We start from the raw sequence: 26,660 nt of genomic DNA, 5'->3' as shown, positions 1-26,660 counted from the left end.
CAACTGTGTGTGTGTGTGTGTGTGTGTGTGTGTGTGTGTATTCCTCAGCTCTGAACCTCTGACTCTGCCCCCTCCCCAATTATAAATGCTAGAACAGGATGCTTGCTCAAGACCCTCTCTCCAAACTACAGAGAAGGCCCATTGGCCCCAGGCTGTAGCCTCCCCCTCTTTCTCTGCGCAGCCCTGGCCCCAAGGGGCTAAAACGGCTCCCTGTCTGGCTTGGGAGGCTGGGAGGTGGATAACTAGGATGGGGCGGGGGGGCCGAATGGGAGGGGGGGTGGTCTTGCGCAAGCGCACGCCGCTGCTCCGACCGCCAATGCTGCTGCCTCCTAGAGCAGAGGGAGGCAGGAGAGGAGGGAGGGAGAAAAGGGTAAGGGAGGGGGAGGCAGCACTTGGGCTGCAGCTCGCAACCAGAGGCAGTCTTTCTCAGCTCTCGGAGGGACCGGGAGCGCAGCCGCGGAGTAGGATGCTCTGCGGGGCGCCCTAAGCTGGGGGCGCGTGAAGCAGCTTCGGGGCCGGGGCAACAGGGCAGCTTTCACCATGCATCAGTCCCTGACTCAGCAGCGGTCCAGCGACATGTCCCTGCCCGATTCCATGGGTAAGTCTAGCTGTCCTGCCTAGGGGCGGCGGCGGCAGGGGGTGAGTGCGCTGCCCTCTGGACTGTGAGTGTCCTGGCCGCCCCGAGAGCCAGGGAGCTGGAAGTGGGGCTAGGGGGGTCCACGCGCCTCAGCGTCTGGGTCGTGGACCAGAGCCCCAGGGGAGCGGCCCAGAGGGGGCGGGGGCAACGCGCGGAGATCTGAGCGCCAGGCTTGCGTCGGAGTATCCCTGCCCCGGAGTGCGGGTGTGTGCGTGTATCAACAGACTTGAAGCCGGTGGTAAATCCCAGCTGTTTGGGGATCAAAACACTTGCCTGCAACCTGCGCCTTCGCTTTCCATTCGACGCTACCTCTTTGCAAAGTCCCCATCACTTCTAAGATCTCACGACTAACGATAATTAGAAGAAGCAGGGTCCTTGCCCCCTCCCAACTCTATCGAAGCTGCCTTGAAATTCAGAGCTGCGGGGGGGGGGGGGGGGGGCGCGGCTGACTTGCACCTCGCTGATGGGGGGATTTACGCAACCCTGGGGGATGGGCGGACTGGCGGAGGGGAATTCCTGAGGAATCGCTCAAGACAGCCAGCCCTGCGTCTGCAGCGGCAGGATCAACATTCCTTGAATTTGATTCCTATTCTGCTCCAAATGCACGGAATGTGCGTGTGTGAAAAAGGCGGGGCGGGGTGTGGGGGGGGGTGGTTCGAGTGAGAACGCGAGAAGGAAAGAGCGAGCGCGAGCCCGCGCATCTTCTGAAGTCAAGCTTTTCCTCTGGGTAGAATGGAGGGGGAGGGGGCACCCACTAGCCTGATTTGGTTCAATACCTTTCCTCATCAAAACTGGGGGACAGCTACCTCCAGGCACCAACTTGGCTGCCCCTTGAAGCTGCTTTTTGGTAGTTACAAACAAAAACCAAACCCAGTCCCCTTCAGCTGTTAGGCACCTTCCCAAGCCCTGTGATTTCACTGGGCGGAGAAATTAATTTGGAGCCCAGGAGAGCGGGAGGGGATTGTCAAACCATGATCCCACCTAATCTCAAAATTCGCTTCGGTTACACTTTAACGAAATTGAATTCTCTCTTTCCAACATACTTTACATTCTGCAAAATCCCTCCGTCCCTAATTCCTGCCATCCAGTCTGCTCAGGTCTTCTCCGATGAATTTGCCGGAACATCTGGAGGGGAGGGGCCTGGGAGAGGGTTGGACCCCCTGTGGCAGCTCCCTACTGCCTACAAACGACTGAGTCGCAACAGAATTTGTTCACCAGAGGGGTCCCAGAAAGTGTTACCTCCTAGATGGTAGAAAGATCCGTATTTTCAATGGTTTTGCATGTTCGGTATAAGATTAGCTCATTTTTAAGGGCATAGTTATTTGCAACGTGGTACAAATGAGGCCAAGGACTCGGGTCTGAATCCAGACCCCGACAGTACCAGATCCCCCTCCCTCCTGCCAGCTTTCTCTCCGTAACACACGCGCGCGCGCACACACACAATGCACTCCTCACCTTGGCCAGCTGTGGCGCCAACGCAGCCCTGGCTCCCCCGACGCCAGGCTGTGCCCGATGAAGGGCTGGGTGGAAGAGTGCGAGGGTTGCGCAGCGCCCATTCCCGCAGCGGGCCACAACCACCTGCAAACCCGGCCTCCCGCGCGGGGCCGTCTGCCTGTGGGGGAGTGGGCAGGTTAGTGGCCCAGGGCTTAAAGTGTTGCTACTTGCATACAGCTCTGTAGATTGGGGAACACGATGAAGAAAGTTCTTTCTTGGGCTCTCAGGGGCCCTCAGCCAATCGAGTTTCCCGAAAGTTCTGCGCAACAAGAAGCTGAGCGGGTTTTGCCCAGCCCAGACTCGACGCTGAGGGAAAAGAATCATAGATCCCATATAGATGCGCGAGCCTGCTCCAAGCATCGCCTTTTGTAAAGTCCGCAGACCTAGAACACCAGCAAATTCCTAAATGGAGTGATAACCGTGAGTTTCCACAGTTTGGACAGGGGAGTCTCCCTGGAGTTCCCTGGCTCTGGTCCCGCACAGCCCAGGCCTGAATCAGCGTCTAGGCTACGTAGGAACTACTCTTTCTTAGCTCTGGAAACGCCACTTTCCCTTGCATCGGGGGAGAAGTGTTGGGGGGGGGGAGGGTCGAGGGGTTAGTGTTTCAGCCACCAAGGTCAGCATTTCTGAGGGGATTCCCTCTATAGGCAAGGCACAACCGCAGCCAAAACAATAAAATTTGAAACACGTAGACACACTGCACCAGGGTGCCTGCACTCTAGGCTTGCTTCCTGGCTGCCTGGGGATGAGAGCTTAGTCCAAGGCTTGGAGCGGAGCAGGGACTTGCTTGGCAACTTGAAGATGGTAATTTGACTCCAGCGCCCCTTCATCCCCTCCCAGCAACCCCCTTCTCTCTTTTGGCAACACCGCCCCCAGGCGCTAAGGGACCTCTACTACAACAGGGCACTCGTTCCCTCCCAACTAACATATTTGTAATTCACCGGTGGCCTCGGATGTCTCCGGTCCAAAAATTGCCAAAAGTGGGGGATTTCAGCACCTTTAAGGAATTTTTGGGAGATTGGTAGAGCTTTGAGGCTCTTGTGTGGGCAGCTACCTGTTTCGACGGAAGCACAAGGCTGGGACTTCCTGAGACCCTCCCTGTGTGGCAAAGCTAACTCAGGTAAGCAAATCCCAATCGGTTCAAAAGATCAGCCTGGAGACTTAGCCAGTCATCAACAAGGTAGTGTACAGGACAGGATCCTGCGCCCCCGTCCTTGCTGACTCGGATAGAGAGTACACACCCTATATCAGGGGGGTAGTCAACAACATGTACAGGGTAAAACAGAGGTGAGCAGAGACAATCCTCCTGCCTTCTGGCAACCCACATCTGAGTTCCTGTCAAATACATAATCCTGGAACTAGCGGACATCATATGGATTGTGGACGAGACCCACAATTAAAATCGCAATTGTAGCAATTACAATTAACATACTTATTGGATAAGGTATATAGGAACTGAGACATGAAATAAGGAGTGATTAGAGTAGAGTGAACTTGATCAAGAAAAACTTCTTGGAAGAGGTGAGTTTTGAGCATGTTTCAAAGGAAGGGAGAGACTCAGATTCAAAGACCGCAGTGCAGGTAGGAGCTCTGACCAGGGGGTAAACCTGGAGGAGGGAGAACCTGGCTCTATTTGGAAGGGTGGAGACAGCAAATAATGGGTGCTTCTAGAGCTGAGCATCCTGGACGTCATGAATCCGGAGTGGAGGTGGGGCACTGCAGAGAGGGAGGGCTGCAGTAGTTCTGCAGGGAGGCTGCTGGGGGCGGAGGGGGCAGGCAATGCCAATGACGAGATTTCAGACTCTCCCACTGCTGTTGGTTGCAGGGGTGGTTGTTGCTTAAACAGAAATACACGGGTGCCAAGTAGCCAGGCTAGTGAGAAAAACAGATTGTGACGCTAGTTGGCCAGAAGGCTTTCAGGTCTGGGGAGCCCTCAGGTGAACCCTATTTTAAAAAATCAATTCTATCAGCGTAGCCTATATGTGTTCACTCAATTCCCCCCACAGCCTTTTTTATTAGTAGGGAAGAAATTCTGAGATGTTGCCTCTTGTTTATTCAACAAGTATTGGCTGCTCACTAGATATCAAACACCGTGATAGATACTGTTTTCAACTACCTGCTGCTTGATTTAACTACCTCATAATGGCCGAGGCTTTTTGATATGTTGATTTACGAAACAAAATCAGAATAAGATGTTCCTGTGTTTAGGGAACATCTAAGGCAGTCCCTAAGTTGTACTCTAATAAGAACAGGGCTCTACTTCTCCCTTCTAAAATAAAACCACCAGGAAAATGTCCTAAGCAGACACATGAGCTGCCTTTTAGGAGCCTTGGCCACGCCTTCAGAGAACAGGTGCGTCTTGCTCTAAATAGATGTGAATTTTAAGTCAAATTGACAGTAAAGATAAATGGAGGGGTGGTTCTTCACTTTTCAAAAGGATTCACCAGAGGTTCCTTAAAATGGCCAACTTCCCACGTGCAACTAGAAATAATTTCATTTTATAAAATTATGGTCCATAGAGTGTAAAATAAAGGATGGCTTGGAGGAGGGCGTGAGGTGACAGAGATAGATATTCAACCCACTGGTGGGACAGTTTTCTTAGGAATTTTATCCAAAGCAAACCCTTTCTGGAGGCAAGGCCCCTGTAGAGCTATGGGATCTTTGCCTGGGTTTCTCAACTGACTGGATTTTCAATTCAGGTTCTAAAGCAGGAAAAAAAAATAGATTTCCAAATGGCACCATGTGGTTTGCTGAGTCACTTTTCTGACCTGGCTCCTGTGCTTTTAAGAGTTAGAGTGATTATTTACAAAGGAGACCCAAGAGCTGTGAATAGGATCAAAAGACAGTTGGCGGGGGAAGGAGCAGGCAAGAGACACAGAAACAATTAGAAAGACTATGCACACACACTCTCCCCTAATTGAGTCGCTAAGGTTACATGTTTTCCGTGTGAGGCATTGAGACGCTTTCATGTGTCACAAAGATACCCTTAGTGTCTCCAGATGTTCCCTCCCTCTCTTTTGCCAGTTTGGGGCAGGGAAGGGCTGGAGGTGGTGTGAGTGACAAAAGAGAAAGGCAGACAGAAACAGGAGGAGATGTTGGTAAGTTTATGTTAAGAGCCCCTCTGTGGAACGTGCAGATTCACTGAGAACTATCTAACATCAAGTGGACTTAGGGCCCCTGGAAATCAAGAGAAAGGATAACTAACTTTTAGGTGAATTGGAGAAATAAATCCTGTTCCCCTACCCCTACCCCACCCCAGTCTGCATCTCCCAGGCTCTGCTCCTCCTGTTTACCACCAGTCAGCTCGCAACTTGCATCCCAAATAGCCCTCTCACACAAAGGGCCCTGATGTCACAGGTGTCTCGAGTGGTCCTTTATGTTTTTCCCAGGGAGGCTGGATTCAGGCCCCACAGGAGGAGTCTCATTTCCCAACCCTCCTTACTTCCCCTCCCAGGGAGCGATATGGCGCTTTAGTACGTGGCTGCCTATAAACGCTCAAGCCACTTCTACATTTCAATGTAAAATAGCCTTAGAATAGTATCGTGTTAGAAATGACCCTGATAAGTCACATCCCTCACTTTCGAGGCTGACGTCAGGGGAGACCGCCAGCCCCTCCCACCTCCCTTGGAGCCTTCAGCAGGGACCGCACTGGGGAAGACAAGATGGATGGTGGGGCTAACCCAGGGTGGCACTCCTGACGCATTTCTTCCATAGAAGAGGGGATATCTGCTGGGGGCGGCATGGCCAGCCACAGCCCCTCCCTCTCACCAATACCAGGCCTCCTGGGTCTCGCTGGTTTTCTTGCCTCTCTCCCTCTTCCTTCATCCCCTCTCCCCTCCCTCCCAGTGGTGCGGTCTGGGCGGCTTCAATCGGCAGCTGCTTCCTGAGGCTGCAGTGAGGCCTCCCAGAATGACGGGGTCCTATGAACAGACCCAGGTGGCCTCTTTAGGCTCATAAATGACAGTCAAGCCACCTGGGTGGGCGATCCCATCATAAGGCTCCCGACTGCTTCATCCTCCCTCTGGAGAACTGGACTCTCTTAGCATTCCCTTATTTGCTTATTTTTAGAGAACTCCTAGGTGGTACTCATCCCTGGTATTTCCTGTTGAGGGCCCTCCCCATGCCAGAGAAATACACGCGGAGTGTGGAGTGGTGCTTGAATCCTTTATAAAAAATGAAGTTGAAAAGCGAGTCTAGATACCGTTTTTCTATCTGACTTAAGCCTGTTTCCGGAAAAAAAAAATTGGTTTGCACTATCATGTCTGATAAGCACTGAGTAGGACAACGAGCTTCTCATTATTTATATTTATGTCACCCTCATGTAAGCCTAAATGTATATGAGTTATAATCCTCCCGTCTACCTGCCCCGATACATATCTTTGTGGACTAATAGCCTCCAAACACTTACTTTATTACACACATTTGTTATGTGACAAATCTTGCCAACACACCATTTTAAAGTTTATACATGAGGTGGCAAATGTCAGAAATAAATGGAAAAAAAATCCCAGTACCTGGCTTGGTTCTGATATTTACACTGAAAATGAAATTTCATATCTCCAGCTTATAAAAGCCCTTCTTAGTTTCATATTGGCTTTAAAATATTTTCATTTAATACCTCCACATGTATACTTCCCATTTATCATACACCTTATAATTTGGCCTAAAAAACCACTCCACTAAGTGGGTATGACACATCTTTTATAGAATGCCGAAAGCACAAAAATTTGGTTTGTTTTGTTTTTCTGTAACTGGTAAGAGTTCTTCTGTTCTTTGTTTTCAAACTGGATATGTATATGTATGGATATGTAATTATAAACTTGGCACCTGATCACTGCAAAAACTAAAGCTCCTTCCGTTCCCCGTAATTCCGCTCCCCAGAGATAACCCCAATTACCAGTTGGAGTAGGAAAGGAGGACCTTCCTAGTGATTTTTGCTTTAAGTCCATCCCTTCTCCAGCCAAAATGAGCAATTTCAGTTTCTCTGTGTGCTTTCAGGAGCCTTCAATCGGAGGAAACGAAACTCCATCTATGTCACCGTGACTTTGCTTATTGTGTCCGTGTTAATTCTCACGGTGGGCCTTGCTGCCACCACCAGGACCCAGAATGTGACCGTTGGAGGTTATTACCCGGGAGTTATTGTAAGTATGAAAGGCATAGGTAGGTCTCAGGAGCTTGCTGGCTACAGACACTCGGGTTCTACTCTGATGGCTTTCAATTCTGTTTGAGTTTCTAGTGTTTGCTCGGTTTTCCTCCTTTATATATCTCTATGTTTATATAGAGAGGCAACTCTGGGCCCGTTAAGAAAAACACTGGACTAGGAATCAGAAGAATCCCAGCTCCGTCCCTGACTAGCAGGGCAATCCTGAGCAAGTCAGCTCGTTCTTGAGGACCTTGGTTTTCTGGTCTCTAGGAGGATGTTACTAACCAGCACTGTTAACCTTAGGCTAAGGTCCTTTCCTCTCTGGGCATCTGCTTTCCTATATATAATAGAGGTCACCTGATCTTACCTGAAATCTGAGGACCCTTGCAGCTTGACACTCTGTGACCAACAGCGCTGATCTCCAAAATGACCCTTCACTCCTTTCAAGAAAATTATGTGGAATATGTACTCCTAAAATATGTATATTTATTCATTTATAAATTATATACATGTTCATAAAACATACAAAAATGGAAATTCAAAAATTATATAAAAATGAAATAAATAATAATTTTGAATATCTTCATACTAATACTAACTAAAATTTCAAAGAATAATAAGCACTTCGTGTGAAGTCTGTCATTAAAGATAGTGGCTATAAATCCTTATTTCAAATACCTACTAGATAATTTTGAATATTTTTGGCTGACTTCTTATCGGATATAATTAGATCATTATTGGCATCATTGTTTCTTAATGTCGATCTCACAATGTGACTGACAAAAAGCTCATCCTGAGAGTTAGAATTATCAACTCTACCATTTTCTTGTTGCTCACTGTGCTTACATTATTGGGGTCATCTTCAAATTCGTGCTTTCTCAACAGGAGTCTTTCCAAACCACCTGACCATTTTGTCGGGACTAGTTTAGTTACAACTAGATAAGACAATCTGGGCACAGGTAAAATGCTCCACCTTCAACCCTTTACTGCTTGGAACTTGCCCTTCTCCCACAGGATAGCTCAACTTCTCATCTGACATTCACACTGAGGGGATGGCGCCAGGAGTGGTCTATTTATTGAATATTTGTAACACTTTCTTTCTTATTATTTTAGATAAACAATATATAGGAAACAAGAGTTTGAATAGTTTCTTTCCAGACTTCAGTAGATTGTTTTACCTACCCCGAGGGTGCATGCAATCCATTTTGGAAACTGCTGAACTCTTTGCATACAAAACCTCATTTTATATCAAATCATCACGTTAAATATAACCTTAAATATATACAATTTTTATTTGTCAGTTATACCTCAATAAAGTTGGGGAAAAAGAAAAGAAAAGAAAAACAAAAACCTCATTTAAATCTACACACACTACTGTTGAACCCAAAAACCTAACTCTAGAAGTTGAATCATAATTTTAGTATCAATTAAATGACTTCCCAATTATAATTGCTGGAAAGCAGGAAGGAAGTTTAGGATGGTTCATTTTTTAATATATTTTAGGATAGCGAAGAGGTCAGATGTATTTGTTATTGTTTTGTTTCTTGTTTTCTTTTTCTTTTTTTTTTTTTGGAGAAGTGGGGGTTGGAGAGAGAAGGAAAAGGAGGGGAAGGGGTTAAAGATGGATGCCTTTGGCAAGCCCGTGCTGTGAATGACCAAGCCTGCTGCCTGTTGCCTAGGTCACCGATTCCACAGTAAGCCTCCTCAATAGCCCTAGCTTGCTGGGCCGTGCGTGATGTGGGCTGGCCCCCCACGAGCTGAAGGCTGCCTGGGGAAGCTCCTCTGCAGCTCTTGGGCCGGCAGCTTAGGGCCCCAGCCGAGGGCAGGTGTCCCACACACACCGTTTGGTGCCCTCTGTTTAAACATGTGATGTGAGAACTCACCCAGTCCACTTCCTGTGGTGAGGCAAGAAAACCAGTCGTCAGCAGAATTGAGTTTTATTTTTAAATTCAAGCAGAAGGGAGGAAAGGTGGGGGTAAGATTGCATTTTGGTGGCTTGGAAAAGCAATTTATAGGGTCTGTGTGACTTTGTGTGCTTCAGGTAGCTGCATTTAGTGAAATATTTTTGACTGATGAGCAAATGCTCAAGATTCAGGCTCTCCATGGGTGAGGGAAAGGTACGCTCTATATCATTTAAGAGTAGGAACTCCTGTTCATGAACCGTGGCTCCAAACCTTCTCTGTAGAATATCTGACTGTGGGTGGCTAGGTTGGAATACATTAACAAAAGAAAGAGGGTGCATGATTGTTGTTATTCGAGTACCTGATGTTCAGCTAGCACTGGAAGTTGAAGCAGTGGGGGCGTGAGTCTGTGTGTGTGTGTGTGTGTGTGTGTATTTCACTAAAAGCTAAAATGGAAATGCTAATAGGAGAGCCATCCTGAGAGTGAGCCCCATGGTTTAACCTTTAAAAATTTGCTCGTATAGTTCCTGTAGATTGTTTCTTTAAAACGGGTTTTAATTATAGAAAATGAAAGGGGAAGATTGCAGATTGAAAAGCAGAAAAATCCATTTGAGTTTATAGGTCAGATCATGTTGTAACAAATACAATAACAACTCATACCTCTGAAATAGTAAACACCTGAGGATCCAGATTTATCCATGAATGGGGTACTTCCACTAATTGAATAGTTTGGCTATTAGAGAGTTACTATATAAACTCTAAGCCCATGATTTCCCCACCTTGGTGTGCATATGAATAATCTGGTGAACCTGTAGAAATTGCAGACTTCCGCTCCCTACCCCCAGAGATTCTGATTCAGTAGGTCTGGGTGGGACCCAGGAACCTGAACTTTCTTTTTATGAGCTAACCTTTGATTGAAAAAGTAATACATGCTGAATTTGCGTTTTAATAAGCACCCCAGGGGAATCTAATTCAGGTGGACCAGCAACCATCTAGAGAACTAAAACACAATAATTAAAGTATGCTTAGCAATAAAACCAGAATGAGCATAATGTGGCATTTTATGATTCCGGACCGTCAAATTGGTCGCTTTAAATATAAATTACCATTGTATAGAACTGTAAAAAAATTTCAAGTTATTTGGAACTCTGCTATTTTTGGACTCTGGTTAAATGTGTCAACAATACATGAGAAGTTAAATTTTCAAAACAAATTAGGGAGTGGTTATTGGATTAAAAGAAGACACGGTACAATTTATTTAAATATTGAGATCTTAGGCATTTTAAAATATAATTGTATCTGCATAACTCTAAGTCATATGAAACTTTTCTGAGTCATCTTTATTTTGCCAAATGAGATGCCCTGTACAGTGAGATGCATTATGACAGGGTGTTAGCTACTCTGCCTGAGCTAGGATGTGGGATCATCATCCTAAGACACACATGCACACATACGTCTTTAAAGGTGTGCTCATCTGTACAGGCTGAAGTGTAAAATTTTTCAAAAATTAAAACCGACAAAGAAAGACAAACTGGCTTAGGATTTTTACTGTCCTCGAATATTCAAGACGTAGTCCGTTCCAGAAGAGTTCTGATGAGCTTTCTACTCTGGAGGCCTAAAAGAACAAGAGCCTCGGTTGTTGTATAAAGCTGAAAAAGGCAGGGGAGAGAGCCTGCTCCTTCCGTGTACCTCTCTAACCTTAGATCCAGGAGAATGAGACCTCTAAATGTGTTTCCTAAGCAACCCACAAGATGGGGTTGGCCACCTGATCAGTGTGGAAAGCCTTTCATTCTAGCACCTTCTCCCCAGCTGTTGTACTGTTAGAACTAATACCACCCTGGGTTTTTTTTTCAGGAAAGAAACCAGGACTTTCTGCCCTGTTTCCTGGGGAGGTCAGTTAATGGAAAATTATATCAGAGTTACCATGGGATAGTAGGAGACAGGGACAAGAGGGATCATTCAAAACGATCAATAGTCCAGAAACCTTCTCTAGGCCAGTATGGCTTCAGCTTCACACATAAAGACTCTTTTGATAAATATGTCAAAGTTTGGACTAACTTGAATGCTCAGGAAGTATAAATAGCCTTGGATAGTGTGATTTTGTGGTTTACTATGAATTAGGCAGAAATTCTGTTCATCTCTTGTTGAAAGTGTTTCTAAAATATAGGATCACTCTAAAACAAAGTTCTTACCTTACTTAGTGCATGCATTTCAAAGATGAGACCTGAATCTTGACTTGTTAGATGAGACTTATAATTCTGTAAGGTTCTAACCTTCATTGGCTCTCTGCTGCCTCCTTGGCGTTGTCATTCAAAGCTCTCCAAAGATGCCCTCAGCCTGGTCTCCCATTACCTCTCTTTTGCCAAAATTGTCAGTTCATAGTCCCCTGAACATAACGTGGGCTTTTCTACCTTGATGCTGTCACTCTCCTTGTTCCCCCTGGCCTGGAATGTCCTCCCTGTACGTGCTCTCTGTTTATCCAAATGCTCTGTCCTATCCCAACTTAAAGACACAACTGGGACATTTCTCATCTACTGGGGTCCACAGTGGTGTCTACCATCTTTGAACTCCCTACCGTAGATTCCTCCTACTCATGGTTCCTGGAGAATATTCACATACGCTTTGTGGCATCTGCGGGGGTATATTCTCATTTAGCTTTGTTTATACAGGTTCAAATCCCTTATGTGAACCCTTGGGCCAGATGTGTTTGAGAATTTAGACATTTTTTATTTTAGAAAGATAATACAGTGCATATATCATGTATTATCTAACATCCCAGTGGGGTCTTGAGAAACATCCCATAATCAAGCACCTTCATCTTTCTATAATAAAGTGTGAATTTTTACACTAAGTAGATAAAGATTATAAAATAACCTCACATCAGTTCAAGGTCAGGTTTTGCCACCAAGTTAGTTACCAAAAAAACCTTTTGGTTTTAAGAGCTTTGTGGATTTCAGGATTATGGAAAGGAATTGTGGACCAGTTTACCTAATTATAGCTCCTTGAGGCTGAGTTTCATTGGTCTTGATATCATACCCCACTCCACCTTCTGGCCACCAAATCACAGATCTAGCACAGTGCCTGCCACAGAGCAGATGTCCAATTAATATTTATTGAATGACTAATCCGTCTGAGCCTCAGCACTGGGTGTCCATGGCAGTGGATGGGCATAAGCATAGGTTACAGGGCCCAGTCCAAAAAGAGCCCTTGAATCTGACTTCAGTTTCTAATGATTTGTCTTTTTCTTCTACACATGGAGGGCAGCCAAAACAAAGCAAACTGGTTATTTATTCAGGTAATGGGGAATCAAGATGGAGGTCCAAAGGTCTGAACATCCCATGATTCCATGTAGTTCTCGAGGGATGACCACAGAGCTTACCTTTCTGAGGCTTCGGGAGAGCAAACAGTTGATTAGAAGCAGCTGCCCATTTTCAGGAAATTCTGTTGGTTTTTCCTTCTTTATTTTCCACCCCTTAGCTTTTCCTCAAATAGGTCTTTTCACTCCATCCCTGCAGAGAACTTCTTCCGTGGGGGGGCAGTGATGAAGACCACTATTCTACTAACACTGGCCACAAAAGCAGCAAAGTGTGACTGAAGGAACACCAGCTGTTAGGGGACCTGAGAACTAGCCCTGGCCCTGCGATTAACTTGCTGTCAGAGGGGACAAGTCCATACAATTCTCTAGGCCTCCATTTTCCTATCTATCAAATGGGAAGGATGTAAGCTCCGCCAAATTCCATAGCATTACTGTGACCAAGATGGAAGGCAGGCAAGTGCTTCTTTAAGTTAAAATGCTTTTCAAATGTAAGGTAGTTTTAGCAACAGTGGTGAGTGCATCAACCTGTCATCCGGGTGAGTGAATTCTTCCAGCCATGACTCAATAGATATTAGTTCCTCACCTGGTAAACTCTACTTATCCTTTGAACCCGTGTTAAAATGTCTCCTCCTGTGTGAAATCTTAGAGCTACCATGTATTCAGTAGCCTACGTTATGCAAATCACACTACATACTTTATCTCATTTACTCTTCACAGCAGCCCTGTGTGGTAGGTACCATTAGGATTCCCATTTTATAGATGAGGAAACCGAAGCACAGAGTGGTTAAGGGACTATCCCAAGGTCACACAGTTTATAAGTAGCAGAGTCTGGAATATAATGGAAAATGAATTATTCTCTGCTCCTACAGCACTATTTATACTTCACCTGTGGTCCTTAACCCACAGTCTCTCTCTTCCTAACTGGACTGTGAGCTCCTGGAGGGCAGGGGCCACGTCTTCTTATTTATCTGACAGATGTACTTAGTGAATGTTAGAAAACTGAATGAATTGGAATGGAGTAGAATGGAATGGAAGGAAAGAGGAGGAAACTGGATGAAGTAACTTGCTGTCCTGGGATTTTTGGTCCCGGAGTGCCTTGTCTTTCCAGTCAATTCCACGAGGCTTCAGCCCACCTCTTCCAGTCACTGACGTCAGAGAGTGTCATTTAAGAGTGTCAGGAATAGTGAGTGTCTTTGCTTCCCATCTAAGGGCAGAGACTGCTGTTGGGGTTCAGGAGACATTCAGTGAATTTCTGTGGAAACTGATAAACTGCTGAGTAAAAGGACTTATTTGCCATGTAAGGAGCTGCCTCTGACTTTCTCTCAATCTCCACAAGTGGCCCAGAGTGCCATAAGCACAGACTATTCATGGAATTCTTCCTAAAAAATAAAAGCTGTGGAATATTTTGGAGAGGGAGATAAGATAGAACACAAAACTCTCTTATAAAATAGAGCAGATAATGATAGGATTTTCCAGCTTAAATCAGATTAGAGCTGCTCGCAAGTTAAATGTCTTTAAAAATTGTAATAATAATCACCAGAACAAAAACTAACATTTATTGAGTACTTATTGTGTGCCAGGAACTGTGCAAATTTCTTTGAATGTATCATCCTAGTTAATCCTTACAAAAACCCTGTAAGATAGCCATTATACTATAGTTCCCACTTTCCAGATAAGGAAACTGAGGTAGAGAGAAGTCAATCAGTTTGTTCAAGGTTGCACAAACATAAGTGGAAGAGCTGGGGTTAGAAGCCAGACTAGTCTGATAATCAGGTTTTAATCAGTATACTTTATGACAACACATTTTAATTACACTTAAAATAAGACTGAGTGGGAGACAGGTATAGTTTAACTGTTGAGTGAGGATGTTCTCCGTAGCGTCTTGGATGGCATGGATATGCCCTTATGTACTTTAGCTTCTATTTCCCAAGAGGGATTGCTGGCTGAGTGGCTCTGCAGAATGAGTCCTTAGAAATTTACATTCCTTCCTTCCTTTCCTTCTCTGGTTTCGGAGACAACCACCCAGTCCCCCTACACTGCCCCCCCGCCAAGCTTTAGCCCAGCACTTGAGTCCATTACATTTTTAAGCCTAGGTGTAAGGCTTGGGGGCCTCAGACTGAAATAGATGCCCCTGTGAACAAAGGTGAGGCTGCAGATGGAAACCCAGACCATTAGTGAGGTTAAAGAGAAATGTAACTACATCGCTGAACTTGTGTTAAGATTTATTGGTCCATTCTCACTGCTTTTTACTCCTTCCATTTTCATCCCCATCAACAGCCATCGGTTAGTGATCGTTTTCAGTTGAGACTGGCAGACTCAGTCCACTAATGGCAAAACCAAAAGGAAAGTGGGGTCTGCTGCACTGAACCATCATCCCAGCCACTTAGACAGGGAAATTGTTGTTCAGGGTTTTACACTGCCATTTCTGTTCACCCTTTAATGAATGCTTTCTGTCCGTAAATGAAGCAGAGATGGAAGAAGAGGTGCATAAGTGCTAACATAAATTACAGTGGGTCAACCACAAATATAGGCTTTCAGAAAGAAAGTTTTGGGTTTTTTTTTAAGCCTAGGTTAAGGTGCTTGCTGATTTCTAAAGTACTTCCTGGGTTTGATTAATGTGCCAGATGTGTCAAAATTTGCTATTTCAAACCTTTATTTTGAAATCCATGCATCAGAGCGGAAGGTCTCTTTTCAAAACAATGATAAAGATCAGAATATAATGCGTGCTTTTCACCATTATATGTCTCTTACTGACTCACCAGTCACATGCTAGGTAATGGATATTGAAATTGAAATAAGCAGGCTCTGAAAGCTATGGTTGACCTTTACTTTTAGTTTTTGAGCACATGAGTTTCTTTTTAGGTGTGATTCATATCTACAAGGAAAAATCGGCAAATGGTGGGATAAATACTTTTATCGCACGTACTATATTTGTGTAAGTAACAACTGCATGTGGCTTTAGCGTCTATACCCCAGTTATTCTCCGTGATCCTGAATCACATCCAGGAGCTGGAATGATTGTGTGGTCAGGCTGACCGTCTTCCCACATGCTATGTATGCCACGTTGCTTTGCAGCTCGGCTTTGGATCATTCCTTGGAATCATCGGATCAAATCTTGTTGAGAACAAACGGCAGATGGTAAGTTTTCATTGCTGTAGAATCAAGTTCTTTGTCTGAAAAAGCTTGACATTTATATGAATAAGTAATATATTTCTTAAGGTTGCCCAAATTGGGCCACAAAAGAAACTGCTACTTTGCCTTTTCTCCTAAGCCTCTAGGGAACTTGTTTTAAAGTGACCCTGTGGAATGGGACTTGTTCTCATCTTGCCTGATGCTCCCTCAGTGGCATAGCTACTCTCCTTAAGGTACAGGAATAGAATATTCTGGATCTTGCCCTTTGCTTTCCTCCTTACTCCAAAAGGAATACTCCAGCCCATCCAGTCAGGCTATTGTCCTCGCCTAGAACGCCTTTGCTTCTGTGATTTCTGTTGCTGCAGCCCTGGATTATTGGTGACCCTCACAACTTCCTCTCTGATGCATAATCTTTGGGGGAAGTTTTCTCAGAGGGTTCCTGCCTTTTAGGAGATTACAGTCTAGGGGATGTTGACTAAGAGAACAAATATACTGGGGGCACACAGAAGGCAAAATAAAATTATGAAGCCAACCTAAAGTATTTCCATTACCCGTAGTTCAAAGCTAAGTATGTTGTAAGGTTGAAAGAAAGGATGAGCATATAACAGGAGGTAAAACTTAGAAATTTCTATGTCCTAAAGGAGGACCACAAGGGCAAACTGCTGTATTTTCATGGTTCAGCCTGAGAAGCCTTCCTGGAGGGCAAGAGAAGAAGGTACAGACCGAATTGCAAGCATATTGCAGTTTTATAGGCTAGTAAATCAAGACACCTGGTGAGTGGTCAGATGGTGGACTGATTAGGCTCCCCACGTTCAAGTCTCTGTGCCATTGAGACTTGGATAACTGGGTCTATTTAACAGCAAGTTTAATCAGATAACGTAATAGCTCCAGTGACAGGGAACTCTAACCATATGTTCTCCCCCAGCAATGTGGGGAATCACCCTCAAGGGAGTTCTAATAGTTCTCTTCTTCTGTTTCACCTGGAGTCCCCCCTGCAGTTGTGTTTGCACTTTGGGCTTAAATTATTCAAAATAACAGGGGAGTTTTAATTGTAGAGCTGAGCATAGCATAGCTAATAATGCCAATTTCATGACATCGTTCATCCATTATTTACCAATTCTCTGTAGTGCTGTGAAGTGAGGTTTATAGAGAGAGGTTTCTGAACAACTCCCAAAGGAGATATTTCCTCCTAACCTGTTAAGATGAGAGAACCTTAGGGTGGCCTTGACTTTTGATTTCCTCCTTCTCCCTGGAGAGCAACTCAATGCCATGCTATTTCCCCCTTGTGTCCCCCAAACACCTCAAGGAAGAAAAACACTGATCCCATCTATTTCTGAGGGTCAACACAGGCAGATGGTGGGCTCAGGCAGCACCTAACCCTGCCCTGGAAACCCCTTGAAACACCTGCCCCCGCACTGGGTTGTAGTGTCACCCTTGTAATGGAAGACAAATTATTAGGAAAATTTCTGTTATCTGACATGATCAGAAAATAGGGCAGTCTGGCTCAAGCAAACATTTTTCTTACTCCAGATTTTTCATATATAACACACAGAGTTGATCAGTTTCAGAGACTTCAATCCTTGTAAAATGTCTTTGACATTTCAGTCTTAGTAAGTTGCGTGTTCTCTTTCTTCAATGCAGAAGGCATGTTGGGTTGTGTGGGACCTCAGAATCATTCCTATCTTCATAGTGCCCACTACGCCATCAAGTAGTGGTATGAGGGATTTAGGAGAACGTTGGACGACGAGTTGGTGAGCACCAGGCTCTTCCGTAGACTAGATGGTGACCCTGGGCACACCACTTACCCATTCTGAGCCTCCAATTCTACAATAAATAAAATAGGGGGTTGGATTACATGATGTCAAAGGTCCAGAATTTTTCCGAGTCTGAGAATTGGAAGAGTCAAATTCCTCCACGGACAGCGTGCTGGATACCAGCAAGCCTCCTCTACATTTGGCGCTCACAGACTCACGGAGTCAATTTCTTAGCTTGCCCTGAAAATGTAAAAGTGCTCCAGTGGCCCCTTCTCTGTCTCCCCGTCTGCCCACTCCCACTCATCCTGCATGACTGAAAAGAACATCCTCATGGAGTGGCAGGCCAGAGTTCTGCTTTGGCTGGCAGTCTCTTGGGGATTGCCTAGTCTCCAGAAGCAGCAAGAGTGGAAGGCTAACAGACACTTTTGTTTTGTTCCTCCCCCCCCCCCCCCACAGCTGGTGGCTTCTATCGTCTTTATCAGCTTTGGTGTGATTGCAGCCTTTTGTTGTGCCATAGTTGATGGAGTCTTTGCTGCCAGACACATTGTGAGTATTTTCTGGGTTAAAGTAAATGTGCAATACAGCAAAGTTTCGTTGAGTATGTACTGGATATGTGCTAAGTGCTGTGAGGGGTACAGAAGAAGGAAAAGACAGGATCCCTGCTTCCAGGAGCATACAGTGAAGATGAGGGCACTGATGGACACACAGGCATCTAGAGAACTGGGTCTAAGCTCAGGGTAAAAACTCTAAAAGCCGGAGTGGTTTATCTTGGACTCCAGAGGTCAGGGCAGGCTTCCCAGAGGTCGTAGGGCTGGAGCTAAGCCTTTGACATGTGGGTGATATTCGGAAAGGCAAAGACAAGGGCACTGGGGCCAGGGGAATGGCTTTGAATTGATGTTGGGAGTGAGGAGATAGGGAGAGAGGAGCAGGAAGCCACATGACTTCCTGAGAGGCTTGAAGGTTTCAATAGCTGACCTCTCTCCCCTTCAACAGCAACAAGAGCAGACCATGAGGAGAGAGTCACCTTTTCTCAGATACCTGAACTTTGCTCTCCCTACGACAGTAGTTGGATAGTAGTGATGTGATTGGGGTCCAGAGAAAGCCCCAGAGCTAGAAGCCTCCGCTCAGAGCCCAGTCCTGGAGTTAAGGTGCCAAATACTTCCTACTCTGGAGAAGCTGTGCCTTGAGAAAGGCCATTTTACTCCTGAAACCCAAACCTGGCCTCTTCTCTGGGGAAGCCTGGGATTCAGAGCATTCCCATGTGGCTGTCCACAGGAGCCCTCACCCCTTTTCCAGTGCTTTCCATTTCATACTATTCCAGACTTCTGGCCTAGGGCTGACTTCTCCATTAGGCACAATAGGCACAGTGCCTACAACCCATAGTACTTTCAGCGTCCCATAAAAATACTATCATTTCTTTTCAAATCAGAAGAAAAATGATGAACTTTTAGATTGAAAAAAAACTTTCTCATAGAATATAAATATATTTGTCTTTATACCCAATACAGTCATTAGATCTAATTAAAATAAATAAAATATAATTGCAATATCTTTTAATGGAGAAAGGGCCCACAAAGGCAAAAATGCCTAAGTCCCGGGGAAGTCATAACGTAGCCCTGATCTGGCCCACAGACCGAAATCAAGAGTGAGCTACCACAACTTACTGAGCCCCCACAACAAACACAAATACTCATTTTATTCCAACTGGACCAACATTAAAAATGAAAACATCTCATGAACTCGCTGGAAATTTCTTGTCTTCTAAAACAATTGAGTTAAAGCAAAATTGTATTGTGAGAATTTTCTGTGGATCAGTGATATTATATTCCATTTCAGTCATTGGCTAATAGTGCAGGTCATCCTAAGGGAGTGTCATAGGTATGGTTGGATCTGGAGAAGGATGATTTGCGACATTATTATTTCAATTTCAACTTGTTCTTGGACTTTCCTCCAAGACATAAGGGTCAGTCCCTTGTTTGCCAAGATCAGAGGAACTCACATGGTCAGTGTTGCTACCCAAGCAATTTCTGAAATGATATCTCAGGCGATAATTTCTGGGAAGGGGAAAGTAAGGGGTGTCCAATTTCCTTTCAGGGCCAGGAACATAAATGTAGGACCCTATATCAGACCTATCCCTTCTGATTTCGGTTGAGAGCTGCCATCTTTTTCTTTTTAAAAAGGCAAATGACACGTCACAAACTTGCAACATCCCCAATCCTACCACACTAATATAGCAATTTTTATCATTTTTGCTTGTTACCCTCTGAATATATACCTTTTCTTGTAGCATGATTGCAGTCACTTATAGTATGCATGCTATTTTGTATTCAACAGGAGTCATCTTAATAACAATAATTCCCTGTTTTTGTGTAGTGCATTTAGCTTTGCAATGTGCCTTCATATCTATTATCTCATTCCAGACCCATAGCAATCCTGTGAGACAAGTAGGCCAGGCATTATTACTCCCATTTGACAGGCAGTATTCACTCTGAGGCAGTCTCCATGGCAACACAGGCCTAGTGGCCAAGAAGCCTACAGTAGATTTTGATGACATCATGAGCTAAAATGGCTTCCTCTTTTCCCCCTCCTCCTCCCACTCCTAATGTTTTTTTAACAGCTTTACTGAGATGTGGTTCACATTCCATATAATTCACCCATTTAAAGTGTACATTCAGTGGTTTTTAGTATATTCATGGTTATGTGCAAATTATCACCACGTCAATTTTAAAAGATTTTCATCATCCCCAAGAGAAGCCCCATACCCTTTAGCTATCACCACCCTATCCCCCAATTCCCCCAGTCCTAAGCAACCACTGATCTACTTTCTTTCTCTATAGATTTCCCTATATTAATTAACATTTCATATTCATGGAATCACATAATATGTGGTCTTTTCCCACCTGACTTCTTTAACTTAGTATAATATTTTCAAGGTTCATCCACGTAGTAGCATGCTTCATTTCTTTTTGTGGCTTAATAATATTCCATTGTATGGATATACCACACTTTATTTGTCCATTCACCAGCTGGTGGACATTTGGGTTATTTCTATCTTTTGGCTATTATGAATAATGCTGTTATAAACATTCATGCACAAGTTTCTGTGTTGACATTTTCATTTTCCTTGGGTATATACCTAGGAGTGGAATTTCTGGTTCATGTGGTAACTATGTTTAACCTTTCAGGAACTGCCAGACAGTTTTCCAAAGTGGCTGCACCATCTTATGTTCCCACTGAAAGTGTATGAGGGTTCCAATTTCTCCACATCCTTGCCAATTCTTGTTATTATCTGAGTTTTTCATTCTAGCTATCCTAGTGAATATGAAGTGGTATCTCATTGTGGTTTTGATTTGTTTTTCCTTGGTACTCCTAATGCTTTTGATCACTGGCCTCAGGCAAAGGTGATGGGGAAAAATCCAAGTTATATTTATTGGAAGTTTCCTCTAATGACCACCTACCTGCCTCTGACTCCAGGCCCTCCGTACCTCCTGCAGTTAGCGGCTTGCTGTAGAGCATTTGATTCAGGAGTTTGGGGCAAGGCTGGATGAATCTTTAGGAAAACTTTCTGCTTACATTGTACCTGTTCTAAGACATCTGCCAGTCCTTACTGACACCCAGAGAGTTTTGAGGAAGGAAACTTTATTAATCTATGGTGATATCTGTTGGCTGGTTTAAATGAAAGGCACATTTGGACCCAGCACCACTTGGATGGGTTAAAACCAGCCTTTTCTGTTGTTGAGGACCTTTAATATCATCTTGTCCTGTCCTTTGGCTTAAGGGCATATGAGCTTCCTCTCAAAACCTACCTTCTTACACATCCCTCTAAATGTATCTTGTTCCTTCTTTCTCTTGTCTCTGATTTCCTTCCCTTCCTCTCTCCCTAATATAGCCATTAACTAGCCGGGAAAGTCACTTTACCTCCTTATACCACAGTTTCTCCTCTTCCAAATGGATATAATAGTAACCTACCTCTCAGGGTTAGCATGAGGATAATATGAAATAATGGGTATGAAATGCCCTAAGAGGGTAGACACTCAACATAAGGCAATTTCCATTTCCAGCCCTTCACTCCAACGTTGGTAGCCCTTTAGATTAAAAAGGTTCTGAACCCTGGCTGAGTGACCTTTTCCTACCTCCCACTTGCACGGGTGTGTTCCTCCTCTGGGATCTTAATGCAGACCAGTAGCTAGAGGCAGCAAATGGGCAACCATCACACATGTCTGTCTTCATTTAGGGCAGTTGGTGACCGGATGCTTTTTGCAGAACCAGGAGGTCAGGAGAGCTATGACCAGCACATCAAGCCTCCCTTTCCTCAGGATAAAAATGACTTCTGCCATTCCCCAAACGTAGAAAATAAACTTTGCCAGCTGTGAACATGAGAACCCTCATTCCTTTCCAACCTGACTCCAGGCTAAGCCAATAGGGCAATGTACTTTCAGAACATTGAGCAGCCAGGAGGTTCATGCAGAAGCAGATGATAGAAAGTTCTAGGTCCTTGATGGGGCAGCAGGCTGGGAGGCAGGAGGCATTCGGGTGCCAGGTAGAGGAGATGCTAAATCACATGTGCGGGGAAAAAGCAGCCACTAGGATTATTGGAAGTGGCGGAGAAGTGGAGGCAGGAGGGAGGGGGGCAATAGGGAAACTCCTTCTGCCAGGGTGCCTTGGTCAAACCCCTAAGGTCAGTTTGCATAAACTGCTTGTCCTGCCCTAACCTGCTTTTTGGCCGAAGCCCTCTACCGCTTGGGGGATGTTTAGTGTCACCCTGAGAGCGAAAAACATCCCCTGCCTGCAAGCTTCCAGGTAGCACTGGCTTCTGTCTGTCTGTTCTACCCCAACCCCCCGGCCTGCGAGCTCCCTCACCAGGAAGCTGGCCAAGCCAGCAGGGTAAATCAACTGTCCTTGAGCCCCATGTTAGTTTTCTGGGCTTTAGCAGTATTTTTGGAGTTCACTGTCTTTATCTAATCTGCGTAATTGAGTGAAAATGGCTCATAGTTCAGTTGAGTTAAAATCTCAGTAGTTGCCTATCCCCCTGGGGCTTGCTTCCTCAGGCTTTCTTCCTTCTGGAAAAGCTGTAGCAATGACAGCAGGGAGTACACGTCAGCCAGCCCTGGCCCTGTCCCCAGGTGATAATGAGACCTCATTGTTGGAGCTGGGCTCCCTCTGTATGGGAGTGCGATGTTGCCATAACCTGGAATTTTGAATCGTGTTCCCTGGGGACTCTGCAAGAAGACAAAGACTAGAAATAAAAGAAAACCAGAGAGGAAATTTCAAGAAACCTATTTCTCAATCAATTTCCTAATTTCTCATAACCAAGTGGCCCAATAGAAAGCAGTTATTAGAACATTTTTATCTGATCCTCACATTTGCAGGCTCCCTAGGTGGGCAACTTTCAGAAATTAACCCAACTTACTGCCTGCTCTGGTGTGTGTGTGTGTGTTCAAATCTTTTATTACCAAGCAGAGCACTTGCTGCTTTATTTCCCAAGGCCAAAACCCCTTCGGTTTGGTGTTTCCCTTTCCAGGATCTGAAACCACTCTACGCTAACCGGTGCCACTATGTCCCCAAGACGTCCCAGAAGGAAGCTGAGGAGGTGAGCCAGAATGAGGCCGCATGTCTTACCTTTTGGGAAAATCTACTATTCTGCCTGAAACTCCCTTTCTTTTACTCCTTTTCATGCGCCTAAGGCTTGCTGCTAGGTATCTGTAGTTGATTTCTTCAGTAGGTCAGAGCACAGGCCATGGTCATAGGTTGGAACTTCATGAGGCCTAATCAGATTTACTTTGTTCTGTGGCCACAGGCTGCCCCTCTGACCCCAGCAGGCAGCCTCTCAGTGTGTGGCTTTGATCCCAAGAGGGACAAATGAGAGTGCAGAGGCCACAAGGCAGGCCCCTCCCCTGTCTCTGTGCTTGATGGTTCAGTTGCCTGGGCTCAGTGCCCAGCTGGAAGAAAAGTGGGAGCCCCACCAAGGCAGTAGGCCTGGACAAGGGAGGCAGAGCCTGAGCCCCACATGCAGGAGGGATCAGGAAGCCAAATGAAGGTAGTTGAGAAGTTACCATTGGTCCACTTGGAGGCTCTGGGGAGGCTCGGACTGCCGGCCTGGCCCCTCTCGTGACACCTCAATGAGGCCAGTGTGATATTGCTTGAGGGGGCACATGAAAGCATCTCGCTCCCACCCCACACAGTTCTCCTTGTGTTCTGTTTCACCTCATGCAGAACGAGAGGCAGTGGGCAGTGAGGTGAAGCACGGCTGCAGGTGCTTTCGGAGAGCTTTCATTTCAGTACACAATAATCCCTCCCCAACCCAGAGATCCCTTTACTATGAAACTTTACTGTGTGCTTCTGGGAACCTTGACAATTTGGTACTCTATTAACCTCAGGTTGAAAGTTACCCCTCCACCCCTGAGAATAGTTAGAAAAATGGTAAACTTGTGATTGGGAGAAAAGAGAGGCAAGTGGACATAAAATGGCCTCTGCATTGCACAACTTCAGGGGAAGCCATTCTACAGAAACTATAACGTGAATGGTGCCCTTGGAGTTAGGCAGAGCGATGGCCCTACTCCCAAGGCATCGGAATGAATGCTTCTACTATGGCTCTGCCATCCACTTACCCTCTTTCTCTTTCCCCAGTCACAAACTTACCATTTTTCTAGCTATCCTTGGGTTAGGAGGGAGGGGTAGAAACGTGTGTGCACCAAAGGCAGTCAGTATTTGGATGAACGAGGCAATATAGAAAAAAGTACCTGTTTACCATGAATATTCTCTACGACACAGCAAAACAAATTTACAAGCACTTCATTGCATCCATATGGTGAAGAGAGCGTAGAAAATTTCTTACAAGTAAAAGATGGTAAATGGAAACTAATCTAAAAATATTTTTGCAAACTCAAGATGAGTAAAATGTCATTGCTATTCTCTTGAATTTCGTCTTGATCGCTTTCTTGTGTTAACTTGGTGACTGTAAAAATATTAATGACTTCCATAGTTTCACTTGTAACCCTGGTCCCCCTAACCCTATTTTTCCTGTATAAGGTCATAAGTTCCTCAACCAAAAATTCTCCTTCCGCGAGGGTTATGAGGAACCTTACCCAGGCAGCTAGAGAGGTACTATTGTACTTCAGAGTGCATGTGATGGTCCCTCTGTCTTCCTTCCCACCTGAGCCCTTTTCTTCCTGTGCCCAGATTCCCCTTCCCCTCGTATCCTTATTTCCTACCGTCCATTTGTTCTTCCGTCCGTCCTTCCATCCATCCTTCCACCTCTCCATCTCCACCTTTCAGGGATGGGGCACTGAGGGTTGCAGCTGAGGCGGGACGCAAGCCCAGCTACACAGTGACTTGCCTCATGCACAAGATCAGCCAGCCCCTGCCCAGCCCCATCCCTCTCATGGGTTGGTGTGTTCATTTCACAGCCATCCTTACTGTCTCCATCAGTCACTAACTCACATCTGCAGTCCCAGAGGGTCCTGCCTCCCATTCCAGTGCCAGCTAATTTCCGCACTGTTGTGTGCCCTCAGGTGAACTGCCCTCACCTCAGTCGTGGATTCTGCACACCTCGCATTCGGGGAAACACTTGCTTCTGCTGTGACCTCTACAACTGCGGCAAGTAAGTGCTGAACCCGCAGACACGAGAATAATGGTTTGATCACAATAAGCACTAGAAGGGCTAGGATAGGGGAAGGGTACATGGTAGGGATCAGAGAAGTAGAAGACATTGGTCTGTCAACAGATTTCAGCTAACATGCATTACCTGCCTTCTCTGTGTCAGGCATCATGCTAAGTGCTTTCAAATATTTGATCTCATTTAATTCTTACCTATGATGTATGTAGAATTATTATCCTCATTTTACAGATGATGAAAGTGAGGCTCAGAGGAAACAGAAAACTAGCACAGGGTACACAGAACTTGAAAATGGTAGAGGTAGGGTTCAAACCCAGTTCTCTCTAAGTCCAAGTTCAACAACATTTAACAAATAGATAGGTATTGAGCACTTTTTCTGTGCCTGGCCCTGTTCTAGACACTGGAGATTCAGCAGCAAACAAAACAAAAGTTCTTGCCCTCACGGAGCTTATATTTTATTAGGGAAGGCAGTAAATAAACACATGAATATATAATTTGCCAATTGTTGATCAAAGCTCTGAAAAAAAATGAAGTGAAAAAGATAGATAGTGCCAAGGTGAGGAATGTGTATGCTATGTTAGATAGAGTAGCTTGGGAAGGCCTCTTTGAGGAAGTGACATTTGTGCAGAGACCTGAATGATGTGAGAGGGCAACCCAAGTAGATACTTGGGGAAAGAGTGTTTCAAGCAGAGGGAATAGCAAGTGCAAAGGCCCTGAGGCAGGAGCAGGCTTGGTGCTAGTTCTGCTACAACCACTCTGGCTCTCTGCCCTCTAATTGTTAAAATGTCATTTATTCTTTCTTTCAAAACATATTTAGGTACTAGGAATACAGAGATTACTGCTGAGGAGCTCATAGACTAGTAGGGAAGACAGACTTGAACAATTGATTGCAATACAGTGTGATAAATGCGGTGGGGAACCAGTGGATATACTGGGGACACTGGTGACTCAAATGACTGAAAGTCAGAATTGCTGGAGGAACAGTGTCAAGGAGGAGGTGATGTGGGAGCTGAAACTTAAAGGATAAGTAGGGAGTTAGGAAACAAACTGAAAGGGCATGGAGGTGGGGAGGGTATTCCCAGCTGTTGTGAGGTGGGCGTAGTTATATAAAGGGGTAGTTATACAAGGTAGTAGGAGCTGAGGCAGAGCTGTAGTCACAGGTCAGATCATGGAGGGCTCACTGGCCATAGGAATGCCTTTGGACTTGACCCAGTAAGAAGTTGGGAGCCACTGAAGGGTATAGCATGGAAGCTGGATTTGAGAGTGGTTAGAGACTGGAGGCAGCTGGGGGACCACTGTAAGAGTCCAGGCCAAAGAGGATGAAGCCTAGATTAATTTGGTTTGGGGACAATAGAAAGCAAGGAATACCTTTAAGAGCAATTTAAAAGGTGGAATCAACAGTCATGCGTCACAGAGCAGGTGATGCAGAGCATAAGTGAACAGCCCTGCCTGTGGGATGTGTCAGCCAATGCCTGCTCGTGCACATGTTTTCTTTAGACTCTCAGTGCGGGAGTGCTGAGGGCCAGGAGACGGAGGGAGGACGGGAGGAGTTGGTAGAAGGGCCTGGATGGAGCTAGACGGAAAGGGGTTAGATGGATACGACCTCCTCCTCACCCACTCTCCCTACTCTCAGTATTAGGGATCCTCTGGTTTGAGGATTAAGACCTG

The 26,660-nt window shown here is 45.2% G+C and overlaps 1 protein-coding gene across 6 annotated transcripts in view; it reads left to right on the top strand.

Annotated features, from left to right (window-relative positions):
• The first annotated feature begins 279 nt into the window (after positions 1 to 279).
• TMEM255A (transmembrane protein 255A) overlaps positions 280 to 26,660 on the top strand; it is a 46,938-nt gene continuing 20,557 nt past the window's right edge. The window contains exons 1-7 of one of the 6 annotated variants that reach the window (XM_001501250.7): positions 280 to 598; positions 7,130 to 7,272; positions 15,567 to 15,629; positions 17,834 to 17,923; positions 22,899 to 22,967; positions 24,407 to 24,478; positions 24,889 to 24,977. In XM_001501250.7, coding sequence (XP_001501300.2) covers positions 541 to 598; positions 7,130 to 7,272; positions 15,567 to 15,629; positions 17,834 to 17,923; positions 22,899 to 22,967; positions 24,407 to 24,478; positions 24,889 to 24,977 — 584 coding nt within the window. In that variant the 5' untranslated portion in view covers positions 280 to 540. The remainder of the gene's footprint in view (positions 599 to 7,129; positions 7,273 to 15,566; positions 15,630 to 17,833; positions 17,924 to 22,898; positions 22,968 to 24,406; positions 24,479 to 24,888; positions 24,978 to 26,660) is intronic. The other 5 variants (XM_003365866.5, XM_023633759.2, XM_014729143.3 and 2 more) reach the window with 5 other exon arrangements.

Source organism: Equus caballus, chromosome X, assembly GCF_041296265.1.
Source record: "Equus caballus isolate H_3958 breed thoroughbred chromosome X, TB-T2T, whole genome shotgun sequence".
Lineage (NCBI taxonomy): Eukaryota > Metazoa > Chordata > Mammalia > Perissodactyla > Equidae > Equus > Equus caballus.
This window is presented reverse-complemented; position numbering and strand designations above follow the sequence as displayed.